Consider the following 27,733-nt stretch of genomic DNA (forward strand, 5'->3'; position numbering starts at 1 on the left):
CCATCACAACCAGTTTGATTTTGAAATGCCCTCAAAGAATTATCCACATTGGCACCCTTTGAAATGTCTACATTGTTTACTTCCAAATCTCACTTTCCAGGTAGAAGCATAAAAGGCAGAGGGAATGCTGGGATTCACTTCTCACAACGTATAATTTCATAAAATGCTATCTCCATTCCCCTTTACGTACTGGAAATTTGCAGCATGGGCATAATGCCCTGTGTCATAACAAATAAAACATGTGTTTTTCCATCCACATCGGTCAGTTAGTTTCATATTCAGCAACTTAATAATTGCATAAAAATATCACCTATATTCTAAAATATTCCTATAGATTGATTTATATTGGGAAAATTATCTGTTCCAAGGGAAAGAAATATCCCAATTCTAAAATATCAGAAGTACTTCCAATCTGTAACCAGGAAGTTTCATATTAAGCAGTTCAAGAAAATGGAAGCAAAATGATAGCCGGAACGTTCCCACTGTGTCTGTCCTCCCAGAAGCAGGGCGCTCATCATCTGCCCACAGAACAAAAAGAGTCCATTCCTAATGCCATTAGGAAGGCTGGAGTGGCCTTGCCAAAGAGAGAGCCCCAGGGGTACACCAGCCTTGCCAGAGGTCCTCCCCCGGTTCTCAGTTGACCAGGAGCTTAGGACAAGGTGGTAATAAATGAGAACAGGAGTTGACCTTTGTTGGCCAGAGTCAATAGATAACAAGTCTGGAAGGAGTCATGAGACAGGGTCCTCATTCTTCTGCAGGGGGGACTTTTGCTCACGCTGTCAATTTGTCTGGCATGCACGTATTTCTCTCCTAGTCTCCATACACCAAAGCCCTACCTGGTCCTTATGGTTTAGCCCCACTGTCACCATCTCCACCAAAGTGTTCCTCCCCCAAGACAGAAGTGGTATCACCTCCTCAGTCCTCACAGCCTCTTCCTTGTACCTCTTTCGTAACAGTTCCCATGACTGTCATTTCATTTTGCTAACTGGCTGCAACTTGTCTCTTCCCTGGTTGGCTGCACATGCCTTGAGGTTCAGGAAGGTCTTACCCCTCTCGTTATATCATGATCTACAGGGTCTCAAGCCCACTAGACCAGGGCATGGCCCCCACTAGGTGGGGGTTTGGATAGAGGAGTTCAGAGCAGAGGCAGCAAGGGGGCATGAAAGCCCACCATCCCTACTCATCTACTTGCCTGTAAACTACCAGAAAAGTGCAAGCAACCTTTTGCCACAAATGGCATTCTCAATGTTCCCAGGGGACATATGCAGATTATTTGCAACACAGTGGTGACTCACCAGCTCTGGTGAAATGGAATACTTCAGTCAGTAAGGGGCAGAAAGCGAACATCTGTACCAAGAAGACTGCTAAGAGAATTGTGCCTCCTCTGCTCACGAATGCATGTGTGCACTCCTAGCATGAGTATGCAAGGGCTGCAGGAGCGCTTGTTCCTTCTGCATTTCCCCCCAGTCTTATATCTACAACCCAAACCCCACAAATCATGCCCTGTCCTCAGGCAGAGTCTGAGCAGGCAGAGCTCCGCATCTGTCAGACAGAAGTAGTTCTGCTCAGCCCAGAACTGTCTGCACTGCACCTTCACCCCGACTTGCAGAGACACAGCTCTTTGGCAGGTCAGCACCCTGTGCAGGGACAGAAAAACCTGGAAATTGGGCACAGGACAGTTCCTGCAGCAGCTCTTCTGCTCGGGCCCTGATCCCCGCAATCCCATGCATGGCATGTGTGGGATTTTAGATTCTTTTCTTCCCCTGGCTGTGCAGCTGGCAGCTCACAAAGGGTCTCTGGGACTGAGCAGCTGCACCGAGTCCCACCTTCCCCAGCAATGAAGACTTCAGAAAATGCTTCCCTCTGCTACAAAATCTGAGTACCCATGTGCAGGGAGAGGGTCTCTGTTGTCACAAACCCAGGAAAGAGCAAAGTACCTTCTGGTCGCGGTTTTGGCTTTTCCAACCCTCCGTCTTGCATGAGTTCAAAGGCAAAGGAGACATTCAAGACCTGGCAAGAGAGATGCAGACAGCATGTACCATTGCACACCCAGGAGCCCCGGGACCTGGCCCTGGGAAGTGAAGGAGGCCAGCACTGTAGCCAGAGGGGCAGAGGCTGAACTAATTTCAAGAAGAAATATGGCTACCAAAATGGGCAGACCACCTGGAGTGTGAGCTAGCTGATCCTAACTTGCTGTAGGAGAAGCACTCCTGGAGAAGCACAAAACTCCCTTCATATCCTACTGTGTTCCTGTGTAAACTGCCAGGACTTCAAACTGGGGGTGTCAGTGCACATGTTTGGAAGAATCAGATGGCAGGACATGTTCAACAGGCAGAGCAGGCTTTCTGCTGTGGACGAAATGCCTTTGTATAGCGAGCAGGATGTGGCAGCCTACGAGAGGCCATCAGAACCAGGCTAAGCATGAGCTCAGGTCTGACCAGCTTCACAGTCACTTTCCTTGTCACCTCTGGGGCGACAGGAGGCTGGGCTGGGACACTTGACAGGAACACAGGGCAGGGGACCAGGGCCAGACTTCAGGGGAAGGGAAAGGCAGTCAGGGATGCCCAGTGGTCTGCAGGTAGCTCCTTCCTAGCTCAGCTCTTATAATGGGCCCCACCTCCAGGCACTGAAGACCTTGGGCACAGGGGAGGCTTCTGCCTTTTTTCTGGATAGCCCCAGCGTGGGTGTGGGCAGATGAGTCGGGGGGTGTGGGTTAGGGGGCCTCCCTGATGTGCCTTCTCCTTACCTTCTGTTCAAAGCTGTCTGGGGTCAGGAAGAAGCTGTGCAGGGGCACAAAGTAGCCCTCCAGGAGCCCCATGAGCAGCACCAGGTACACCCCATCTGCAAACTGGAGGAAGAGCCAGGTGATGCACTGGCCCCTAAGCCTCCCAGCCAGTCCCTATCCAGGAGGCCCATCAATGTCTGTGCTATGCCACCTGAAGCCTACCACCCCAGGCAGGCTGCTAGCTGGGGGGTAGGGGCAGTGGCCCGAGACAAGGAGGTCTGCTCTGCCCCATGTCTGACTGGCCCAGCACAGGAGCCACAAGCCCAGGCCCTGATCTCAGCTGACCCAGCATTTACTGAACAGAGGCTGTGTACCAACTCCTGGTCTAGGCATGGGGACCAGAGTGTGGGGGATCAGTGTGGCTCCTGCCCTGGAGGAGTGCACAGTCTAATAGGGAAACTGGTGTGGGGACAAGGCACAGCTGCTCTGATGGAAGGAAGTTCGCTGGCCTGAGTGAGGTTGAAAGGTCGCCCATAAGCACTGAAGGCATCAGAGGAGTCTTCTGGAGAGGACGGCGCCTGAGTGGAGAGCTGAGGATGAGCAGGATTGGCTAGAGTGGGGCAGAGGCAGGAGGGAGAGGCGATGTCCAAGGTGAATGGCATGAGGCTCCTGGGGTGATCTATGCTTTCTGAACAGAGAAAGGACTAGTGTCACACAGGCCTGGGCATTCTTCTTTCTCCCATCTCTCTTCAGTATTACAGCAGCAGAGTGCAGCTGTTATGAATGTGGGCTCTGGGGCCAGGTCTCCCCAGTGCAAATTCCAGCTCTCTCACCTACTAGGTATGTGCCTTGGGCAAGTTATGTCACTTCTCTGTACTCATATGTCTTATCTGTGAAACGGGGATGGTAATAGTATAGTATCTACGTCACAGAGTTATCGTGAGGACTAAGCCAGTTAATATGCAGAGAGGGCCTGTAAACTGGGCATGTAGCATTGAATAAATATTAAATATTGCTATTACTGTCTGGGAAAACAACAAAGCAGTCAGGACATGACTTACTGGCTCTTCCTGGCAAAAGTAGAACTATCTGCTGAGGGCCCTGGCAAGAGGCTTACAGCCCGTCCCTTCCTAGGCAGAAGAGGCCAGAATGGTTGGGAAACCAGGCCCAAGGGACAGGAGAGTCCCTCGGCTAAGTGTGGAGGCTGCTGGTCTTCTGCTCAGGGCGGGGTGAAGTGAGCATATGCTGAGCACTCAGGACAGGCTTGTGGAGGCCATGGAGGCCAGGGATGATGGACCTTTGGAGGAGCAGTGGTTCCAGGTGTGGGGGATGGCCTAGCAAAGACATAGAGGTCAGATGCACATCCGACATTCTAGAACCCTTTCAAAGGAGGCTGGGCCACCAAATATTTATAAGTGTAAATAGCTACTAGGGTTCACAGAGGCCAAATTTCTTGGAATCACCTTAGGAACCCAGAGTCTGCTCAGAGAGCTTTCCAGGTAGCCAGCTGGCCGGCCTGTGGCTCAGCCTTCATTAAGGGCATAAGACCCTGAGCTTGGGCTTGCCTTAAAGGCAGCTCCTGGCCAAGTGTGGTGGCTCATGCCTGTAATCGCAGCACTTTGGGAGGCTGAGGCGGGCGGATCGCTTGAGCTCAGGAGTTCAAGACTGGCCTGGACAACATGGTGAAACCCTGTCTCTACTAAAAATACAAAAAATTTAACCGGTTATGGTGGTGCATGTCTGCAGTCCCAGCTGCTCAGGAGACTGGGGTGGGAGGATCACCTGAGCCTGGGAAGTTGAGGATGCAGTAAGCTGTGATCGTGCCACTGTACTTTAGCCTGCACGATGGGAGTAAGACCCTGTCTCAAAAACAAAAGGGTAGTTCCTCCTAGCTTCCATCCATCAGGCCTACAACTCAGGTGGGAACGGCCTGAGCATGACTCACCCTAGGTGGACATGGGAGAGCAGACCCCAGAGTCTGTCAAAATCAAGGCTCTTCTGGTGGGAGCTGAGCTTTCTTCGAGCTGTAGTGAGGAGGAGTTAGGAGTAAAAGAATCCAATCTGTGAGCTCAGGGGTGACCTTGGGTTAGGGTTGGGGTCATTCACAGCTCTGAATGCCAGACTTAGACTGCTCCTCACCTCCCATGGCTGGTTCCACTAACTTGGTAGGAATAGCAGATAAAACTGCAGAAACCCAAAGTGCTTGGCAGTGACCTCTGTCATAGCACTCCCTGCCCTTTAAAAACGAGCTAATCATTCCAGGGCCCATTCTAGCTCACTAAACGAAGCGTCACTTTTCCAGAACGTTCCTTACTTCCTACAAGAGTATATGAAGCTCATTTCACACAGTCTAGACACACTCAGGTGGAGCTCAGCAACAGACTGGCATTTGCCTTTAAAATAAAAGGAGGTACCCAGATGATTGAAAGAGAAGCACAAGGCAGAAGGTCACCAAGAATGAAAGGAGGTGGGGAAACAGGATTCATCTCACTCAAAGTATCTCCCCAATAAAGATTAGTTAAGTATAAAGAGGGGAAAAATAACTTTATAATAGGGAAATCTGGTGAATACCACCCTAACCAAATAATGGGCTAATGGACAGAGTGCCTCCTCCTGGGATGTGGCAGGAAGAACACAGCCTTCCTTGGGGAGTGCTGTTAATGAAAATGATGACCTGAATCTAATATGCGGGGAAAAGACAGTCTATAAACCAGCTGGCCTGAACGCTTCAACAAGTGTCAACGCCACGACAAGAAAGGCCAAGGAGTTGTTCTATGTTAAAAAGAGACTAAAGAGACGTGACAAGTAAATGCAGCATGTGAGCAAACTGGACAAGTGGCAAAATCTAAACAGTGTCTTTTCCAACCACACGATGTTGCCATTTTAGTAGGTTAAAAACAGTCGGTTGGTCGCGATGGCTCATGCGGATAATCCCGGCACTTGGGGAGGCCAAGGTGGGTGGATCACCTGAGGTCAGAAGTTCGAGACCAGCCTGACCAACACGGTGAAATCTCCTCTCTACTAAATACAAAAAATTAGCCGGGCATGGTGGCGCATGCCTGTAATCCCAGCTACTTGAGAGGCTGAGATAGGAGAATCGCTTGAACCTGGGAGGCAGAGGTTGCAGTGAGCCAAGATCTTGCCACTGCACTCCAGCCTGGGCAACAAGAGCAAAACTCTATCTCAAAAAACAAAATAAAACAAAACAAAAACCAAAAAAAAGTCGAATGTCAGCAATTTCATATGATTCAATCTAAACAGATTAATGTATTGTATTATGTTAAAACGGCCTGTCTTTGATAACCGTATTGTGGCTATCTAAGAGAATGTGCTTGTTCTTGAGAGACATATGCTCAAGCATTTAGGGGTGCAGAGAAAGGTGTGGCCAAATACTAACAATCGGTGCATCCAGGTGAAGGGTATATGAGTATTCATTCTTGTAACTTTTCACAATAAAAATTTGGAAAAAAATCCACAGAGATTCAGTCCACCCCTCAGAGTAGGACAGATTCCCATGCCCTCATCCCCCACAGCTGGGAAAGCCCTCCTGGCCATATGTGGTGGACCACTTGGAACAGGGGCTGTAGGGCAGGGCCCTGCCTCCACCTGTGCTGGAGTCTGTCACCCACCTGGGTTTCCAGTTCTGTGACCTCCAGGTTCAGTTTATTCAGGTGCTTGTTCACGAAAGTGATGAGTGTCTAAAAGAGAAGCAAAGCAGCCCCAGAGCTGGGGATTTGCACTGGTGCAGGAGCCCGCGGCTGCCCCGTGACTCCCGTGAGGGTGAGGGCGAGGGTGAGGGTGAGGGTGAAAGCACGGGATCAGGCCCAGCCAAGAGCCCCGGGCCCAGAAGGTCTCTCTGCAAAGGCCCTTGAGTGCACAGGGAGGGCCACAGGCTCTAGGTCTTGCAGTCCCATACAACTCAGGGTGTGTAAGGAACAAGGAGGTCCCAAGAGGCAGAATGACAGGTGGAGTGTCTGAGTGGGGAACTGAGATAAAAGGATTCCACTGGGTCTCTCCATCCTGTCCTTTCTTCGGCACAGGTGCCTAGGCCAGTGAGACAGGGAATTCTGTGAGGAGCGGGGAGGACTGGGATTGCTGGGGTTAGCCTGGATGGGAAGACAGGCTGCTCATGCTGATGGAGAGGAAAAAGCCCGGGTACAACATTCAGTAAGGAACAGACAGGTACATGGATGACAAGGGGGAAAGCCGTGTGTGTGCAGAGATTAGGTGATGCCACCAGTTCCAGCAGGAAGCTCCCGAGCTGCAGGGATGGGTTTTCCCAATGTCCTGCTGCATCTCGCTTCCCTCTCTCTGTCCTAGACACCCCTTTCCCACCTTTTTCACCACATTCAGCTTGTCTGGGGCGTGGTCGAACAAGGTGTCAAAGGCATCACGTTCTGAAAAAGAGGGAAACACAACATGGAGCCTAAGAGCCAGTTCCTCGCAGGGAAGACCACCTCGGGCCCCAGAGCTACATGCCTCTCAAGGTCACAAGGTCAACGACCGATGGGAAGCCTCTGGGGTATAGACTGCTGGGAACTCTGGAATGTGACTTGGGGCTAAGATTTGGGGGGGATTCTCACCCTGGGAGCCTGTGTCTGTGTCCATGCACAAGTACATTATTGGGTTGGAGCAGACTCAGGGCTCTCTTAGGCAGTGTGACCCGGGATTATTCATTTCCCTTCACTGTGTTCCATTATACCCTGATTCTGCGATTGTTCAGGTGTTTCTGAACCTCAGTAGAGGGGGAATGTTATCCAAATATTAAATCATTTCACCCCCCAATTTTCAAAAACAGGAGACCCATGACAAACAAGCTGGCAGAGGGCACAAAGAAGAGGGCTGGGAGCCAGGGAGCTCCAGGATGGGATATGAGCTCTCCCTCTTAAGTGATCTAGGCCACTTCAACTCTTTGTGCCTTAGTTTCCTCTTCTATAGAATGTTATTTTAAAAATAACCCTCCCTTAGGTTTGTCATGAGGATGAAGGGTGAGAACAAGCATGCGCGTGCTCTGTAAACTCTGACATGGTCTCCTGAAGGGAATAATTTTTCGCATGGTTATTTCAAAATATGACCCACAGTAAATATCAGGATCATAGAAAATAGCAAAGCCATGCTCCCTGCAGGGATTCTCCTTGCTGCAGCCTCTGTGTTAGGAGCTGCAATGAGGGAAGGAAGAGAAGACAGTCTCTAGAAGGACAGAGTGGGGAAAGGAGACAGTCCCTGTGTTCGTGCATGTCTTCCTTTATTTGCACGAGACAATTAGTGCAAAACTGCCCTGAAAATGCCCAGGACCCATCCAGAAGCCTTGGGCAAGCTAATGAATCTTTCTGGGCTCCAGGTCTCTCATCTCTAAAATGAGGATAATTACAGTAAATATTTCAGTGGGATGTTATAAGCATTAGATGATTTAACATCTAGAAATATTTTAGCATACTTCCTAGGACATAGTAAATGCTCAAAACCTTTTTTTTTCTGAGGACACTTTTGGTTCTCTTTATGATTATTATATCGGTTTATCCATCTGCACACCTATCATTCACTAAATAAGCACTTGCAAGTAGTGTACTGGAAAGAATAATAAACTTGGAGTTAAGTGCTGGATAAACCAAGATCATAATCTCCTTCCTCACCCTTGGGCTGTGGGGTCTCAGGGGGTATAATCGTGGCTTCATATGTTTACTGTGAACAACAATAGCTACAAAAGTGCTTCATAAATGGCAAGGTCAATGGCCTGATAAATTTCAAGACGACTGCACAGGTGTAGGTAGTCTTCTTCCCACCAGTAAGCTGTCCCTCCCAACCCAACTGGCCATGTCACCCAGGCTGGTGCAGACATATATCCAGGTGGCAAGCTGAGGGCCTGTTCTTCCCAGCTGCTGCAGAATTAACTAAAGCCCCAGTGCAGCCACCAGTGCCAGGGGACATTCTTATGCGACTTACCATGCCTCCCGGAAAGAGCCCTGGAGGAAAAAGAGGAAAAAAATAGTGTGACTGTTTTCTTGTCCCTTATAAGAGGCCAATCCTCTGAAAGGACACTCCATCACTGCTGGAAGCCCACCCCATGCTGCCTGCCACCCACCTGCCCTTGGTTGAGGAACTCAAAAAGCCTCCTTCCATTGACATTTTATTCTGCACGGCCTCCAATTATTGACACTTTACCACATTACCACCCATTTTTTCCCCGTTACACGGATATAGTGGTGTAATGCAAAATCTGGCACAGTGATGCCCAAAGGATTACTTTTTGCCTTAAGTAAAATCATATTATTGCTTGCAGTTAAAGAATATCGGACTCAGGGGGCTGAAGATTTCCAACCAGAAAATCTTAGAATTCTTACGAGTGAGCTCAGGCAACCCCTCAATGTAGAATTTTACTGCCTAGGTTGCTGTGGGCAGGTCAGCTTTGTCTCTCTCCTGTCCATCCTGTAGTACCCACCAAGATGCACCTGCCACTGACCCAGGGTAGGTTTTCTCAAAGAGTGCAGGAACTGGAACCACACTCATAGCAGAGAAGCAGCATAGTATCAAGAGCACAAGCTTTAAAGACAGATCATTGAGGTTCAAATTGCACTGAGTGATTGAGTGATTTTTTTGCTGTGTGACTGATATGGTTTGGCTGTGTCCCTACCCAAATCTCAACCTGAACTGTATCTCCCAGAATTCCCACGTGTTGTGGGAGGGACCTAGGGGGAAGTGTTGGGGTCCGCGTGTTTGTCTTGTCTTGTGTTGTCCTGTGTGTTCATTCCTTTGTTTAGGAAACACGCGGACCCCAACAAGAAGTAATTGAATCATGAAAAGACTAATTGAAACTGGTCTTTCCCATGCTATTCTCGTGATAATGAATAATTCTCATGAGATCTGATGGGTTTATATCAGGGTTTCCTCTTTTGCTTCTTCCTCATTTTCCCTTGCCACCACCATGTAAGAAGAGCCTTTTGCCTCCTGCCATGATTCTGAGGCCTCTCCAGCCACGTGGAACTGTAAGTCCAATTAAACCCTTTTTCATTCCCCGTTTCAGGTATGTCTTTATCAGCAGCATGAAAACAAACTCATACAGTGACCTTGGGCAAGCTAATGAACCTTTCTGGGCACCAGGTCTCTCATCTCTAAAATGAAGATAATTATGGTAAATACTTCAATCGGATGTTGTGATTATTAAATGACTTAATATCTAGAAATATTGTAGCATAATTCCTAGTATGTAGTAAATGCTGAAAACACTTTTTTCCAAATACACTTTTGGTTCTCATAATGATTATTATATTGGTTTATCCATCTGCACACCTGTCACCCACTAAGTGAGCACATGCAAGCAGTGCACTGGAAAGAAGAATGAACTTGGAGTTAAGTGCTGGATAAACCAAGGGCACAGTCTCCTTCCTCACCCTTGGGCTGTAGGGTTTTAGTGGGTGTAATCATGGCTTCATGTGTTTACTATGAACATCAATAGATAGGAAAGTGCCCCAGAAATTGTACTGTGTTGTCATTATTAGGACATTGCTTCCATGTTTATGTCTTTGGGGCAGAGAGAGGGGCCATAGAAAGCATAACATGCATCTGAGAGATTGTTCAATAATCTGAAACTTCACACTCCCTGGTTCGGGAGTTTCTCCCAGGCCATGCTCCTCTCTGCTCTGTTGTCTTCTTTCCCAGAGGTGAAATAGTGGCCACAGGCAAGCCCAGCATGGGGGAGGGGTGGTGGGTGGTGGGACAGTGAGGAATTCTCCTTTCCCAGCAGGCCTGGCTCCTCCCATCCCTCACAGAACCAAGGCCAAGGTATGCCCTATAGATCAGCTGACCCTTCAGCTACCAAGACTGGCCTCTGAGGTGATACGGAGGCTGCTTGATGGGGTCTCCATCGGCCATAAACACGGCATCTTGGGAAAGGCCACCCTACATCTCTTGCCCCTAGTCTTGGCCTGGAATGCCCACGCGTCTTAGTCCTTGTTAAGCCATGTACACAATGTGATCTAGATGGGCAGTGCCCCGGACTCCTGTGGCAGCCATGGCTGCGGAGAGGGCGGGAACCTCCTAGAGACTGGATGGGCTTGGGAGTTGTGCTGGAGAAAAGCTGGAACAGCAGCTTCAGAGGGCAAAGGAACAAAGTCACAGCTGTGACCACAATAAATCCTCCCTACCTCTCTGGGTGGGGAAACTGAGGTCAGAGAGGTTAAGGGACTCAGCTGGCGAGCAAGTGGCAGAGCCTGGATTTGAACTCAAGTTGGGTTGGCTTTGTAGCCTCTGCTCTTTGCACTATGCTGCTCTTGTTGAAGGGGGCCTCAGAGAAAAGTCTGGGGAGCAGGGGTGCTGAAAGCTAACTGCCTGGCTTTGCATGGGCCAGGGCTCAGTTCTTGTGATCACAAACTTACCTCACACTATCCATTTTTTTCTGCTTGAGGACAAAACTCCTGTTCCCCAGGGCAAACTTTTGATAGGTTCTAATATCCCAATTTCTAAAAATAAATGGGGAAAAAAACCACCCTAAACCAAAAGACAACTCTAAGGCAGACAGGGTTTCTGGGTCATGGCACGTGACCAAATAAATCGATTCAAAAAAGGAAGAAAAACGTCCTTTTGAAGGTTAACAATTTAAATTCAACGCAGTGTTTATGGCATGACGATTTCATGCTGGGTTGGCTTTTTTTGGGCACACTTTTTCCTGGAGTGGCACAAAATTAGAATTTTTCAATCACTGCTAATTCCCTCTCCCCACTTCCCCACCCAAGTTTGTACCTTAAGCATTGAGAGGCATGTTTTGAATGCATGGAAAAGGCTAAACTATAATCATTGGCTGAAGTCTAATCCCTCCTGCAATCCCAATAAATGAAAACTAAATATCAGCAAATGGATGAATTTCGGAGAAACATCTGTGTTCCATTACAGAATCGCTGGCAACAATGGTGTTGACATACTCTGTGTTACCAGTTATTTCCTCTTGGATTTGCCGAGACTGGAGGATTCCTTCTCGTTTCTGAAATGGGGGTGGGGAAAGGGGTTGGGAGGAGAAGAGAAAACTATGCTTTAGAAAAATACAGAAACACTGATGAGCATTCCTGACATTGAGAAAGTTACTGGTGTTTAAGAAATGTACCCGAGATAAGATAATGCTGGAAGTGAAAGGAGGTCCTGATTTTCTGGGACTGGACTGAACCACTTGGACGCAAGTGCAATTAGTGTTTAGTCCAAACAAGTAGGCTGTTTCTTGGATGGTGAATCTTTCCTTTCTTTATTGGAAGACATTCTGCTGGAAGCAAACTGTTTGCCTCCTGGAGTAATCCACAATAAACCAAATGGAAATGAAGGCCAGGGTGTGTCTGCCCTCCAGCTGGGGCCACAGAGGGAAGCTGAGAAACACATTTAACTGGGGGGCTGGGTGGAGGAACTGAGGCCAACTCAGCGAATTCAGACTAGAGAGAGAGGGTTTTTTTTTTTTCCTTAACTGATAAGTATGGGAGCTTTTAAATAAGGAGTACAGTTGTCACTCAGGTAACTAAGCTTATTCTCTGAGACAAGGTTAAGTATGTTAGAAACTCATCCGTCCATCCATCCATCCGACCATCTGTCCATCCGTCCATCCATCCATCATCTGTCCACCCTTTTCCCATCAACTTATCCTCTTTCTTGTTTAGTTCATTAATCAGTGCCTTCTGTGTACAAGGCCCTGTGCTGGAGTTAGAACAAATACTATGGAGTATATGATATAGTTTCTGCCCTTGAAGAGCTTAGAGTCAATCGGGGTAGATGAAGCAGACACCTGAATGGTTTCCCCAAAACAGTCCTGGTTTATCCCCCTGATGTCCCAGCATATTAGTAAGATTTGCTTTCATCTCAAAAGTGTCATGAATAATAGATGACATGGTCACCCTCTTGCTCCTGGTCACCTGAACGCAGGCCAGGAGCAAGCACTTTTAGCTAGAAATGGTCAGAGAAACCTTCCAAGTGGAGGGGGCGCTGGAGCTGGACACTGAGAAGGGGTTATTTCAATGGGAGGAATGGCCCCAGCCAAGAGGCAGAGGCAGGATGCACAAATGTGTTCCAGAGGCCATCTGGGGGAGGGCAGCCGCCACCAGTTGGGGCAGCTCTGGGTGCCAGTTTGGAGGGTTTAAATAGCACTGTGTGGGCATGGGAGCTGATGAAGGAGGTAATGTTGGGGTGCAGGAAGACTTTCTGATGGGTGTGAGGCGGGAGATTCATCCTACTAGGTCCCTCTACCACCAGCACCAGACACCTGGAGGATGCTGTGACAGAGCAAGCATTGACAAAGCAAATGCACCCTCCTCAAGGCTGAGATGAGTGTGAAGAAGGAAGGAGCCTCTGCACATGGGTGGCTCACCTGAGCCCTGCCTTCTCGAGCCTCCTGCCCAAAGTTCCACAAACAGCCACAGAACCCAGCATCCTTGCAAAATACTTTTACAGAAGAAAGGAAAAGCTGGATAAGGCCAAGAATCTATCTGGCTTAGATTAAGAACGGACTGATCAAAACAAAAAAAGGAGGTAAAAGAAAAAAAAAATCAATCATTTAAAGAGGACCAGGTGAAGATAAATCAGGACTTCTTTCCACATGCACTTTCAACACAGGCAATGTTTTCATGTGGGGCTAATGGAATCTGTGTCCTTGTCCTGCACGGCCACTCAGAGATAAAACCTCACCTCCAACTTTATGCAAAATTAAATGCTTCTGCATAGAATGGAAAAGAAATCTGGGTTAAATAACCCCTCACAAAGCATCCTGATTCACCTCCACCCATTATTTGTTCCCTAAAGAGTTCTCCCTGTGGTTCAGTCTGTGACTCACCACCAATTCTGAGTCTTGCTTCTGTGCCTGTTCAACTTGATAAAGCAGAAACACCCCATAAAACCTGACGTGCATTAATGCCATTTTATGGAACATGTCCTCTTTTCTCCCTCATGCTAACAAAACAGCCTACAGGAGAAATTAAACCGACAACAGCCTTCTGATGGCCTATAATTGAGCTTGCAATGACCAGGCTTGCAATGACCACTGTTTCAAAACAGAAGCGCCCTCTCTCCTGCTCACATTTTCAGTCGTTGTTCAGTCTGTAGTAATTCCAACAGGCAGATTTTATTATTTCTGTTAGAGGCTGTTTATTTTAGCAGATAAGAAAAGTCTTAAGATGTTCGACAAATTTATGCACAAAGAACTGGACTGGATTTGTCACAAAAGAGAAGATACAGAAGGGCAATTTAAATAAAAGTATTTATCTCCTCTAGTGATAAGAGCGCTAGTATAAATGAATATAACAACAGTATGTTTACTTATGAAAATAATTTTTAAAAATTTCAATGTTAGTGATATATGGTCACTTTTAAAGTACTCTTTCATGAACTGTTCCAGGAACCATGATTTAAAAAAAAAAAAAAGACTATATTTTCCAGAGCAGTCTGAGGTTCACAGCAAAATTGAGAGGAAGGTACAGAGATTTCCTATATATTCCCTGCCCTGACATATACATGGCCTCACCCATTTTCAACATCCTACATCAGAATGATACACTTTTAACAACGGATGAGCTTATAATTGATAACGGTTGTCACTATCACCCAAAGTCTATAGTTGACATTAGGATTCACTCTTGGTGCTGTCCAGTCTATCGGTTTTGACAAATGTACAGTGACATGTACCTAAAACTCTCTGTGCTCCCACCTATGGGGACCATGTTCACCTGTTCATCCCTGCCTCCCTAATTGTACTTTTTAAAAACACAAAGAATTGTATTCACACATTACTGATTGGTAAAAATAACACGATAGAGATGACCTGGACTCACTAGGAAGATGCTTGAACCAGAGTACTCTGAGTTGGTCACATATCCAAAGCAGACACAAAATGCTTAGTGCCATGTTTGATACAACTGAAGAGCTCAATAACAAGGACAATTAGGATCTTTTGGCCAGTGGCAGTCAGTATCTGAGCCACACACGTTCCCATTTTCTATGAGCCCTCTCTGCTTCTTATTTGTAGTCCTATCTCCTCAGCAGGCAGGGCCGAGGTGTCATATTCCTGTTATACCTTCTTGATGCTTAGTGGAGTTAAGTACTCAGAGGTGTGGAAGAAACAGTCTTTCATTGGGGGATAACTGATCAGTCGATTAGGAGGACCATTTCCTCCTCTCCTCCTGTTGACAGCTGATCCCTGAAAGTTCAACTCAAAGGCCTTTTGTCTTGGAAACTGGCCTGATCTGATTGGGCGAAGTCTACCAGCCCTCAAGGCTTTTTCTCACCAAGGGATGGCAGAGCCACTGTTATCATTCCCTATTCCAGAGCCTGGATCGCCAGGGAGCTGCTTAGATGGAGCACTCTCCCTCGCTGCATGTTTATTTGGAAAAGAACAGAAACAAGCAAACAAAAGGATGACCTTTTGCTAAATGGGTATAAAGTTGGAAAATAAAATTGAATTTGGGTATTTAATGGGGTTAGGAGCAGAGTGAGATAGTCACAGGGAGAGAGCACACCCTCATTGTGGAAATTACACAGCCATATGTGAATGGAAATTCCATCCAACAATCTGGAAAAGATGACTTGAGATCCCAGCTGTGCTTCTGTGGGTGGGTGAAAAGTGGCAGTGCCTTCAATACAGACATGGCCAGTTGGGGTCTCTCTCAAACACATGCATATGTACACACACACTCCCTTATATGCACAGATATCTTTCTCCCCATACCTAAGTATCATTTGTTTAACCAAAATAGTATGGTTCTCCATGATTTGCAGGGCACCTGTACACTCCTGTACACACACACACACACACACACACACACACACACACTTTCCTCCTGACCCCATGACACACAGCACACATACATACCACACACCCTCAACTACACGTTACAGAGAAAACTTACAGACAAAAACACATAAACCATAGGCACATACCCCACACAAAGCTATCTATACACAAGCACATGCTCTTCCATCTTGTGTACACTTACCAGGGGAAGCCAACACACAACAGAAAGCTCACTCAGTGCCTCCCAATATACTGCACACCCAGGCTCACTCAGCCTTCGTGCAGCCATCCTTCTAATGATCTACTCGACGCACCACAGGAACTCCACCTCCACGACTCTTTAAAGACACAGATGTTTGTAGTGTTAGCTGTCTTACCTGGACCACAACCACTTGGATGGAAACATGATCTGGGAGTCGAATTGGTGCCCGGAAATACTGAGACAGAGCAACGAGCAGGTGTAAGATGGCCACCAGGCTCTTGGCATGAACAGCTGAAATGAAAGAAGATTGAAAAATTATAGTATCTTCTAGGTTCTAGGCAATATAAGCAGATGTTCAAAGTGTAGCAGTACCCCCACTGACAGAGTTTGGATATTTGTCCCTGCCCAAATCTCATGCTGAAATGTAATCCCCAGTGTTGGAGGTGGGGCCTGGTGGGAGGTATTTGGAGGGTGGGGGTGGATCCCTCATGAATGGCTTAGTGCCATCCCCTCGCTGATAAGTACACTCGTGCTCTCACATGTGATTTAGTGGTTGAAAAGTATATGGCACCTTCCCACCGCCCACTCTCTCTCTTGCTCCTGCTTTTGCCATATGAAGTGCCTGTTCCCATTTTGCCTTCTGCCATGAGTAACAGGTCCCTGAGGCCTCCCTAGAAGCCACACAGATGCTGGCCAATTAAACCTCTTTTATTTATAAATTACCCAGCCTCACGCCTTTCTTAATGGCAATACATGAGCAGCCTAATATATCCACCCAATGTCCCTTTATACCATGCCTGAGGGTCAGGGGACACCTGTGGTCATCACAGGCCTCACTCTGGGCCCCCTCAAATCTTTCTTACTTTTTTTTTTTTTTTTTTTGAGACGGAGTCTCGCTCTGTCACCCAGGCTGGAGTGCTGTGGCCGGATCTCAGCTCACTGCAAGCTCCGCCTCCCGGGTTCACGCCATTCTCCTGTCTCAGCCTCCCGGGTAGCTGGGACTACAGGCGCCGCCACGTTGCCCGGCTAGTTTTTTGTAGTTTTTAGTAGAGACGGAGTTTCACCGTGTTAGCCAGGATGGCCTCGATCTCCTGACCTCGTGATCCGCCCATCTCGGCCTCCCAAAGTGCTGGGATTACAGGCTTGAGCCACCGCGAAATCTTTCTTACTTTTGAAGCAGGGTCTTGCTCTGTTGCTTAGGCTGGAGTGCAGTGGCACAATCCTAGCTCACTGCAGCCTTGAACTCCTAGGCTCAAGCAATCCTCCCGCCTTGGCCTTTGTGGAGTAGCTGGGACTACAGGGATGTGCCGCCATGCCTGGCCCCCTCAGTTCTTTGCCAGGTCCCATTGGGGCTCCTTCTTGGGTCTATTATTGCCACATTTCCAATGTAGCACCTCTCTAATCCCAGGTTCCCATCAGGACCCTGACAACTGCTGAGTTCTGAGCTCAGATCAGCTCTCGCCCAGTCCCATGTCCCTGCCACTCCATTCCAATCACCATAATCATGTCTGCTCTGCACTCCTTCTCCCTTCCCACTTAACCATGAACTTTGGATTATCACTACTACGCTTGTCTCAAGATTGTACACAAAGCATGCCCTTAATAAATAAACTCTGAGTCAGGAACACTAGGTCTCTTCCTTGGTTCAGGGTTTTAAGATCCTTGGAGGAAGGCATGAGAGAGACATTCAAAGGGCTATGTTACTTGCGTGAATGTCACTATGGTCACTGTAGGCAATGCCCTTTAAGGAGCAGCTGGGATGGGATGTTACTGGGCCAGGGTGCTGCCAAAGCTGCTGAGTCATGTTAAAGTCAAGCCATTTACACCAGAGAAGGCTGGGTCACACTGGGTTGTAGTTTTCTCACTAGATGAGGAGAAAAAGACTCAGTGAGGTGCACAGAGGGTCAGGCAGACTGGAGCCTTTATAATCTACCATTTATTTACTGGCTACATGGCCTTGGGTAGGCTAGGCCACCGAAGGCCTCTGAGCCTTAATTTGCTCATATTTACAAATGGAGGTAACAGAACCTACGTGGACGTACAGGTTGTAATGATTTCCTACCCCCAAAAAAGGAAAAGAGTTACACTGGGATTACAGGTGGCTCAAGCCTGTAATCCCAGCACTTTGGGAGGCCGAGACGGGCGGATCACGAAGTCAGGAGTTCGAGATCATCCTGGTTAACCAACAGGGTGAAACCCCGTCTCTACTAAAAAATACAAAAAGCTAGCCAGGCGAGGTGGCGGGCGCCTGTAGTCCCAGCTACTCGGGAGGCTGAGGCAGGAGAATGGCGTAAACCTGGGAGGTGGAACTTGCAATGAGCTGAGATCCGGCCACTGCACTCCAGCCCGGGCGACAGAGCGAGACACCGTCTCAAAAAAAAAAAAAAAAAAAAAAAAAAAAAAAGAGTTACACTGGAGTGGATAGTCTTAATTTTTTTCCTATTTCAAATATTCTTTAGAATAAAAATCTGCCATCTTTTCAATTAAAATAAATTCTAGCCACTGTTGAACATTTGTGCGCCCCTATCATTCCTGCCTCTCAACATGTCTCCTGGGAGTTTTCTCTCTGATGCTCCTGGAACACAGCACGTGCCCAAGGATGGCTGATATTTTTTTGTTATACCTTATGTGAAATTACCTGGCACCTAGGCAACTAAAACATGCCAGCTTTCTTCCCTTTCTTTCTCATCAAAGGGAAGCTTCACCAGATATTTTGCCTGCCTTCACAGTCCTACCAGCTTCACGGCTCTTCATTACAGGGGGCATTTAAGGGAATAACAAAAAAATGCCTATTTTGTGTACTTTGCATGCACTAGGCCCATTATTAGGATGTCATTTTGTCTTCCCTGGGATCAGTGAGTCTGCTTTAGCAGAAGCTTTGAGAAATCACTAAGAAAAGAGAATGATTCAGACATTCCTTTGTAACTCATTAGGGTTTCTTGTTATCACTGCTACTTCAAAGAAGGTTTTCTACTGATTATGAACAGCAGCTCACCATCACCACAAACAGAAGCTGAACTGCTCTGAACTCCTAGCCTTCCAGAAGGTTTCCATTTTGGGCTTTCGGGCCTTGTTGCTAAGTTTTACCCAGACTTACAGCCTCAAAGAGCCTGATGTGGCACTGACCCACTGTGACCCACTGACATGGTGTGGTCACCATCAGAGGCCAATCCAAGTTTGCTTTAATGATCAGAACTACCGGCCCACTACCTGGCGTCAGTGAGGGTTGTAAGAACATTTGCTACCCCTCTCCCCTTTAATGGCAAAATATAATGCTAGAAAAGTTGTGATCAAACAAGTTGTTCTTATCCCCTGGTGACATTGTACACCATCTCCACTGTCTTGGTGAGCAATGCAGAGCTATATCGTAAGCATCATATAGACGTCAGACTCTTCAATGAATGCTCTATCCTCCTGGGATTTTTTCAGAAAGAGTCTATAGTCTCACACACATACATACTACACTACGTGTACTAAGATGTTACTGTGTAATATACTATAATTTTTTAAAACCCTGGAAAACACTATGTCCAATAACAAGAAGATGGTTTAGATCAGCATTTTTCAAACTTTTAAATATTAAGCACAGAAATCCTTTGTTCTAGAAGCGGATAGTTAAAAACTCATGAAAAAAGTACAACTGCTCTGGTTAAAGTGAGGATTCTGGAGTCCTAACTGCAGCCTACCCATGACTTCTTGTCTTCTCCTTGGTGATGCTAGAGTTTCTCCTTGCAAATCCCTAGTTTTGGACCAACCATAGTTGAATAACCACTGCTTTAAGAAGTTATGGTATGTCCACATAATGAATAGTTTGCATGCATTGAAAATCATAGGTAAGACAGTATAGCTATATATATGTGTGTATGTGTATATATGTGTATATATCTATATACATGTGTATATGTGTGTAACATACATAGCTATAAATATACATTTATGGATATATGCATACATAAAAGCATATACAAATGTATGTATATCTACATATACACACACAAACATGCTTGTGGCCAACATTTGGAAAGGAATGTATTTTAAAAAATGAAAATAGTTATGCTAGAGTGGAAAGATAGTTTTTTTTTGGGGGGGGGTGGAGTTTTGCTCTTGTCGCCCAGGTTGGAGTGCAATGACTGGATCTCACCTCACTGCAACCAACTCCTCCTGGGTTCAAGTGATTCTCCCGACTCAGCCTCCCGAGTAGCTGGGATTATAGGTACGCGCCACCATGCCTGGCTAATTTTTGTGCTTTTAGTAGAGACAGAGTTTCACCATGTTGGCTAGGCTGGTCTCAAACTCCTGACCTCAGGTGATCTACCCACCTTGGCCTCCCAAACTGCTGGGATTACAGGTGTGAGCCACTGTGCCCAGCCTGATAGTTTTTTTTTTTTTTCCCCCTCTTTTTTCTTTTTTTTGAGATGGAGTCTCATTCTGTCACCCAGGCTGGAGTGCACTGGCACAATCTTGGCTCACTGCAAGCTCCACCTCCTGGGTTCAAGTGAATCTCCTGCCTCAGTCTCCCGAGTAGCTGGGATTACAGGTATGTGCCACCATGCTGGGCTAATTTTTGTATTTTTTAGTAGAGATGGGGTTTTGCCATTTGGCCAGGCTGGTCTCAAAGTCCTGACCTCAGGTGATCCACCCACCTTGGCCTTCCAAAGTGCTGGGATTACAGGTGTGAGCCACAGTGCCCAGCCTTTTTTCCTATTTTGAAATATTCTTTAGAATAAAAATATGCCATTTTTTCAATTAAAACAGTCTACCCACTGTTGAACATCTGTGCACCCTCATCATTGCTGCCTCTCAACACATCTCCTGGGAATTTTTTCCCTGGTGCTCAACAGAAGCTGAGGCCAACATGTGCCTGCAGTCAAGTCAGGAGGGCAACATATGGGATAAGAGCAAGCACCTAGGCCTCACTATGCAAGCCAGGAACCGCAGCTGCAAGGCTAAGTGTCACTCTAGGGCGGGAAAGCAGTATTTAAAACAAGGCTGTCGAGTTAGAAATAGTCTTCCAAACATGTCCTGTGGTGGAAACAGAAATTGGTGTAATTTTTCTGGAGGTAATTTAACATTATGTATTATGACCTTAAAAATGCTCCCACCCTTTGGCCCTAAAATATCACTCTTGGGTATTTATCCTAAAGAAGTAATTATGGCTACAAGCAGGGAGAATGCATCCAGCTGTATTAATATCAGTGGGAAAACGGAAAAAACAATCTAAAAATCCATTATCAGTTCAATAAATTGTGGTAGATCCATACAATGTCACATTATATAGTATTAAAAGTGACATATAGAAGAATATTTAATGATTTGTCAATATATACATCTTCCAAACAGCATAAACAGGTTGATCTCATTTTTGTTAAAAGTTTTTTATATATACATATATAAAATATTATACAGTACTTATTACACATGTACAGACACACACAGAACTTGAACACAGCACAGTGTTCATGGTTCTTGTCTCTAGGTGGGCAGTGAAAAGACAAAAGTCTCTGCCCTCATGAAGGTCACCTATGAAACTATGAAGTTTCTTAACCTCTCTTTCCCCCGATTTTCCCATCTGTAACATGGGAATAAAAGAATTCTTACTTCAGATGGGTGAGTGAAGATCACAAAGATTAAAATACATAAAGTGTTTAGAAGAGTACAAGACATACAATAAGCATAATAAATGTTAAATGTTAATATTTAAATTTATTTTATCTGCACTTTGTAAATTTTCAATAATGAAAATTACTGTTGCGAATTAGAAAAAAAAAAAAAAAAAGGAAGAAATCCCTAAAGCCCCAGATCAAGGACCTTGGTAACTCAGCAGCCTGTCCCTATCACCCTCATCCTAAGCGGAGAGGTGCCACAGTGTCCTCAGGTTTACATCCAGGGAAGGTAACTGAGACAGGAGACAGAGCTTTTCCCCCAGGAGCTGTGCCAGCCACATTCCTTATGGAACGAGCCACTGTGACTTTGTAAACCAGCCCAGCTCTTCAAAAGCCCCAAGGCATCAAAGGGAGCTAGCCACCTAGATGAGATAATTATTCCCTCTGACCTAGTAATCCATCTCAGTTCTGGAAATCTATCTAAGGGGAGTAATTCAAGAGAAGCAAAAAGAGGCACAAGCTAAGACATTCAGTTTGGTACTATCTGATATTAGAAATAGTTAGGGAAACATCCTAAAAGGATAGGCGTCAACATCAACCTAGGATTTAAGTTAACTATGGGATATCTACCCTATGAAATAGAAACAACTATCAAAAATTTTAACTACAAAGACCACGAGGGAATGTAGAAAATACGTGTGATGTAACATCAAGAGAAAAATAACAAAACACAAAAGTGTGTTATGACTTGGGCGGGGCGCAGTGGCTCATGCCTGTAATCCTGGCACTTTGGGAGGCCAAGGCGGGTGGATCACCTGAGGTCAGGACTTTGAGACCAGCCTGACGAATTCCTGTCTCTACTAAAAATACAAAAACTAGGTGGACATACTGGGGCACCCCTGTAATCCCAGCTACTAAGGAGGCTGAGGCAGGAGAATTGCTTGAACCCGGAAGGCAGAGGTTGCAGTGAGCCGAGATCGTGCCACTTCACTTCAGCCTGGGCAACACAGCGAGCCTCTGTCTCAAAAAAAAAAAAAAAAAAAAAAGTGTATATGACCTGACCAAGCAAAATGATGCAGTGATGTAACTAGTAACAAACGAAACAAGTAAAATGAAACAAACAAATGAAAACAGTTAGATTAGCATGGTAATATGAGTGATGATTTTTCTTGCACACATTTCCCTATAAGAAATTAAAGTAATCATAAACCAAACAAATCATTCAAAGCCACTGGAGACAATGTTCTTCATGTGGCTTTAAAAGACGCTGTTCTAGGCCAGGTGTGGTGTGGTGGCTCGTGCCTGTAATTCTGGCACTCTGGGAGGCCGAGGCAGGTGGATTGCCTGAGCTCAGGAGTTCGAGACCTGCCTGGGCAACATGGTGAAACCCCATCGCTAGTAAAATACAAAAGAAATTAGCTGAGCATGGTGGCACACGCCTGTAATCCTAGCTACTTGGGAGGCTGAGGCATGAGAATCGCTTGAACCTGGGAGGCAGAGGTTGCAGTGAGCCGAGGTCGCACCACTGCACTCCAGCCTGGGCGACAGAGACTCTCTACAAAAAAAAAAAAAATATATATATATATATATATATATATTATAATAATAAAAGACTCTGTTCTTCTATCTCAGCCTTTCCCAGATTGGGTGCCATGATAAGTTAAATGATGTTTGACTTACTTTTTTTTGGAGGGGTACAGGGAGGTGGTCCATATTCAAAGGAGTGAGAGATAGGATCAAACCAAACTAAGCAGCAGTCTTCATTAGAGGACTTCTCTAATGTTTATGACTACTGTGGATTTTTAAAATGCAGACACATTTCTCAAACTAGTCATCAACCTCCCTGCACTGCCTTGTTCTCCCCCATTGACAATACTAGCATTCCTGGAACACAGGAAACAGTCCCTCTCCTTGATAGCATCTAGGGCCCAGAGCAGGCTTCCCCTCCTCCTGCCCTCAGGTGTCTCCCTCTGCGGGCAGAGAATGCCCTGTGCCCTGTTCCCAGCATCACACTGCTGTGCAAAGTAGCTCATCACGCTGTGCACAAAAATGTGTAATTATGTTGAGGAGGCACTTGGTGTCTCAGCCCCAATGTCAGATGTTAGAGACCTGCTGGAGAGATTGTGACTGGCAGTTACTGGGTTTCTAACTTTAGAGGTGAAGATTCCTTTTTCTTTCCCAAGTTTGAAAGGTTTTTTCTTTTTTTTTTTTCCGTAGGGGGCTGTTGATTTTAAGTTGTATAAGTTGGACGCAATAAAGCTAGTACTTAACCCCTCAATACCTGAAGGCAAAACACAGTCTAATCTAATCTTTTATTAATCTAAGTTCCTATTCTTATCTATTACAATAAACTTTGGAATCCAGTTGTTATTGCTAGATTCACCTAATCCCCTGATTAATTCTGATAGGGACTCATTAAGTCTGTATTAGACACCAGGCCTTTGAAGCAGCAAATGAACTAATAATTTATAAACTAATAATTATTATAAACTAATAATGTATGCTTTCTGAGGTCTCTGAGCTATGCTAGCTGTAAAAAGCTGAATTTTAACATCTTGTTCCAGTGCCTATGATCTCAGCCATATCTTTGCTCTTTCTAGAAAATGAAGGGGCGTTAGAAAGGTGTGGGCTTTGCAATAGACAGAGCTGAATCCTTGCTCCCTGCTTCTCAGCTGTGTGGATGTGGGGACCTCAGCTTTCCAAGCCTCTCCAAGCGGCAGACAACAGCTTTCTCAAAAGGCTGTGCTGGGACTTAGAAGAAGTAGCTCAGTGAATGAGTTTCCTTCCCTTTGCCATTTCACATGAGGTTTCTATGGAAAGCCTTTTACAGAAGAGGAACGTGAGATTTTGACATTTTGTTATTTTCCCCCAAGGGTATGTACAGAACTTCTTCCAAGTTCTAAGGAAGCGGGGCATCTTGTTCAAAGATAAATGAGTTTGGCCCCCCTCCCCCGAAGCCTGCCAAGCTTATGGATGGCTTCTTGGGGAAGCCCCATGGCAGGGACCACAGGCATTGTTTAATGGTGCCCCTTTCCTTTGTTCAACTCACAATCCACATTCCACTTGATGCTTCTGGGAGGAAGTTTCAGGGTTTCATTGATCTTCTCCAGGACAGTCTGCAGTTTTTGCTTCTGAGCAATCTCTGACTGGGTGACCTCAGCCACATTTAGCTTCTCACTCTCCAGTTTCTCTGAGGGTGACAAGGGAAAAGAGAACAGCTGTTATACTGGGCCCCGGACAACCCTACCGCATGCACTTACTCACTTATTCGGTCTCTCATGCACTCATGCATGCATGCACTCTCGCAACAATAGATACTGGATGCCTACCAGCAGAGGGACACTGCTGTCCCCTCATCACCTTATGGTGGCACCAGCAGCATCAGTACTGTAAGAGCCTGGTGATCATGACTTGAATCCCCAGATCCCAGGGGCATTTTACCTAGCCTGTCATATTTGAACTCTATCATTCTGGAGTTTTCTCCTTCTTTTCAATTCTACTTTCTCCAAGGACATCTCTGTGCTCCGACTGGAAAACCTTCTCTGTAGAGTGAGTCAAGGCATTTTGTACATTTCTGTAGTACAGTCTGTGTCACATCCAATCATATTTATCTGTTTTAAGTACCTTCTTTCCTTTTAAACCCACCTGGAAGGTAACTTACTTAATGTGTCATATTTAATCAATTCTAAGGCGCATATTTTCCACACTTTAACATCCCTAAAGTCAGGCTGTGTCTTACTGGCATCCTACAATGGCTGCCAGCTAGGTGGAAGGTCTAAGAGTTATCATTGTTTCCATAGGCGTGAACTTGCTCATAGCTCTTCATAGTATGATTACTTACATGTCTCAATAAGCCTACATGAGCACCTTCAAAAAGTATAAAATAAAAATTGTCAGCAACAAGAAAGCATTGAGTAATAGCTTAAAGTGATTTTTCTCTTTCTGAGTGGTACTTATATAATGGTTTGTTTTAAAATCAATGGTTTTTTAATGCAATGACATAACACCTTAATACTTAAAGGAAAAACTCAGTCTAATCATTTTATTAATCTAAATTCATATTTTAATCTATTACAAGAAAAAAACAACTTTGGACTCCTTAACAGGAAATTGGTTGTCTACCACTGGAACTCACCTAATCAGTTCTAATTCATTTAAGATTGACAGAACTGCACACATTTAAAATATCTTTTCTAATTTTTAAGGGCTGCTATACAAACAAATTAAATTTTACTATGTATCAATATTTCTCCTAATGCTTACATTATTTATTTTTAAATAACTGTGGTTTATCTAAGCCAAATGCCCCTTGAGTCATTCTTTGAAGATAAAGTTGCCCAATGGAGAATTTATGCAGGTTCTGTGGATTTGTGAATTTTTTTTTAAGCACCTCAGTAGGATAATCTCAAGCTGTTCTTACCTGTGATGGCCTGAAATGTTTTCCTTAGTTGTTTCAAGCCATCTCTATCTCTAAAGTTCAGGGATTTAACAAGAATATATCTAAATGTCTTCTTACATCTTGAAGAGACCTTGTGTGTGCCTTATCCATTTTTAGGCTGAATTCTTATCTTGGATCCTCTCCTACTAAAAAAATGACAAGTTATTTTCTTTCACTTTTTCCCATTATTTTTGGATGATGTAATTGTCTCTATAGAAGCAAATTATTTTAATCTTACTTTGTAACTACAAGCATTGGATAGAGGCTGCCCAAAATGCTAGGTTAAGAACCTTCTGGTCTTGTCTTGGCTCAGAGGAAAAGATTGCAGGCAAAGATTACTGATGACTGTTGTGAGAGAGGGTTGGGTGGGGAGGAGAGGAGTGAGGAGGAGCCACTTATTTCCTAGCTCTGCTGTATTACATCATTGTCTATAAATTTTCATATTTAAAATCTGGCATCCAACAGATTTTCAGCTTAGGTCTCTGAGTCTGTTTTCTAGGTCAATAACTTTTTCTTGCACAGTTGTCTATTTCATCTTTATTTTTTAAAAAATGGTATGACATAAGAAATATACATCTTGTCTCCTTGATCCCCCTTCCTAGCACAGAGCTCCTAAAACCCTTGTAACTTTCTGAAAGATGACAGTGGCATCTTTTGTTATAATATTTGGGTTTTGTCCCCAGTTCCTGAAAAAGCTCTAAAATGATTAAGGTAAAAGGAACATCTTTCGTTTTTCATAACACGTCCCTTTCACCTACATCTGAGTTTATGATAATGAGGCAACTTTTGGAAAGCTCTGAGGATTGGGGAGCTGATTGCCAGGAGAACCAAGCGTATGATTAAAGGATTGGAACATTCAGCCTCATACCCCCGACCCATGAGAAAGGGGAGGGAAGCTGGAGGTCACCTATCAATGGCCAGTGATTTAACCAATTATGCCTACTTAATGACACTTCATAAAAATTCTGGCCGAAAATGTTCAGAGGACTTCCTGGTTGGTAAATATATGAAGGTGCTGGAGGGTTGTGCACATGAGAAGGCATGGAAGCTCTGTGCTTCTCCCACAAACCATGCCCTATGCATCTCTTCCTCTTGGCTGATCTTGAGTTTTATCTTTTATAATAGACTAGTAAACCTAAGTGCCTTCCTGAGTTCTGTGTGCCATTCTAGCAAATAATCATATCTGAGGAAGGGGTTTTGGAAATCCCTAATCTATTATAGCTAGTTGGTCAGAATTACGGGAGGTCTGAACTTGGCGAATGCCAACTGAAGTGGGGACACTCTTGTGGCACTGAGCCCTTAACCTGTGAGGGCTGTGATAACTTTGGGCCAGTAGTATCAAAATTAAATTGTAGGACACCCTGTTGGTGTCCATAGAGAACTGGAAAATTGCTTAGTGTGGAAAACCCACATATTTGGTGTCAGAAGTGTTAGGAGTTTAGAGAAATGTGTTTTCCATTATTGGATTTCACACCTTACTTACTGAAGCATCCATTGCTTTTCTGTTTCCACTAATATATTTAACTACTCTATGATACTAAAATTGTAGTGCATTCTTCCTAAGATTAAATTTTTTCCTTTTTTTTTTTTTAGCATCTGGTATTTCTTATTTAGGAGAAGCATTTTTGTGGCTTTGTTTTGCGTTGCAAATGTTTTATGGAATGTAATTCTGCTTTACTTCTTTCCATTTTAGTCATTATGCTTTGGGTTCATCTTCCTGCTTTTAATTTTGGCTGTTGGATATTTTATTTTAGGCATTGATATTAAGTGGATTTGCATAAAAATATATCTTGAAGTAATTCTTATTGTGTGTATATTAATATTCTCTTTCTCTCCTTTTTTTTTCTTTTTTGAGATGGAGTCTCATTCTGTTGCCCAAGCTGGAGTGCACTGGCACAATCTCAGCTTACTGCAACCTCCGCCTCCCGGTTTCAAGGTATTCTCCTGTCTCAGCCTCCTGAGTAGCTGGGATTACAGGCATGTGCCACCACGCCCAGCTAATTTTTGTATTTTT

The 27,733-nt window shown here is 45.1% G+C and overlaps 1 protein-coding gene across 3 annotated transcripts in view; it reads right to left on the bottom strand.

Moving 5' to 3' along the window:
* The window catches only part of PARVA (parvin alpha), a 171,804-nt gene that overhangs the window by 15,393 nt on the left and 128,678 nt on the right, over positions 1 to 27,733 (bottom strand). For all 3 annotated transcript variants that reach the window (XM_033203788.1, XM_033203790.1, XM_033203789.1), the window contains 8 exons: positions 24,331 to 24,471; positions 15,854 to 15,969; positions 11,641 to 11,699; positions 8,669 to 8,688; positions 7,061 to 7,122; positions 6,355 to 6,423; positions 2,747 to 2,848; positions 1,938 to 2,010 (listed from right to left, as the gene is read on the bottom strand). In XM_033203788.1, coding sequence (XP_033059679.1) covers positions 1,938 to 2,010; positions 2,747 to 2,848; positions 6,355 to 6,423; positions 7,061 to 7,122; positions 8,669 to 8,688; positions 11,641 to 11,699; positions 15,854 to 15,969; positions 24,331 to 24,471 — 642 coding nt within the window. The remainder of the gene's footprint in view (positions 1 to 1,937; positions 2,011 to 2,746; positions 2,849 to 6,354; positions 6,424 to 7,060; positions 7,123 to 8,668; positions 8,689 to 11,640; positions 11,700 to 15,853; positions 15,970 to 24,330; positions 24,472 to 27,733) is intronic.

Source organism: Trachypithecus francoisi, unplaced genomic scaffold, assembly GCF_009764315.1.
Source record: "Trachypithecus francoisi isolate TF-2019V2 unplaced genomic scaffold, Tfra_2.0 Lachesis_group8, whole genome shotgun sequence".
Classification (NCBI taxonomy): Eukaryota; Metazoa; Chordata; class Mammalia; order Primates; family Cercopithecidae; genus Trachypithecus; species Trachypithecus francoisi.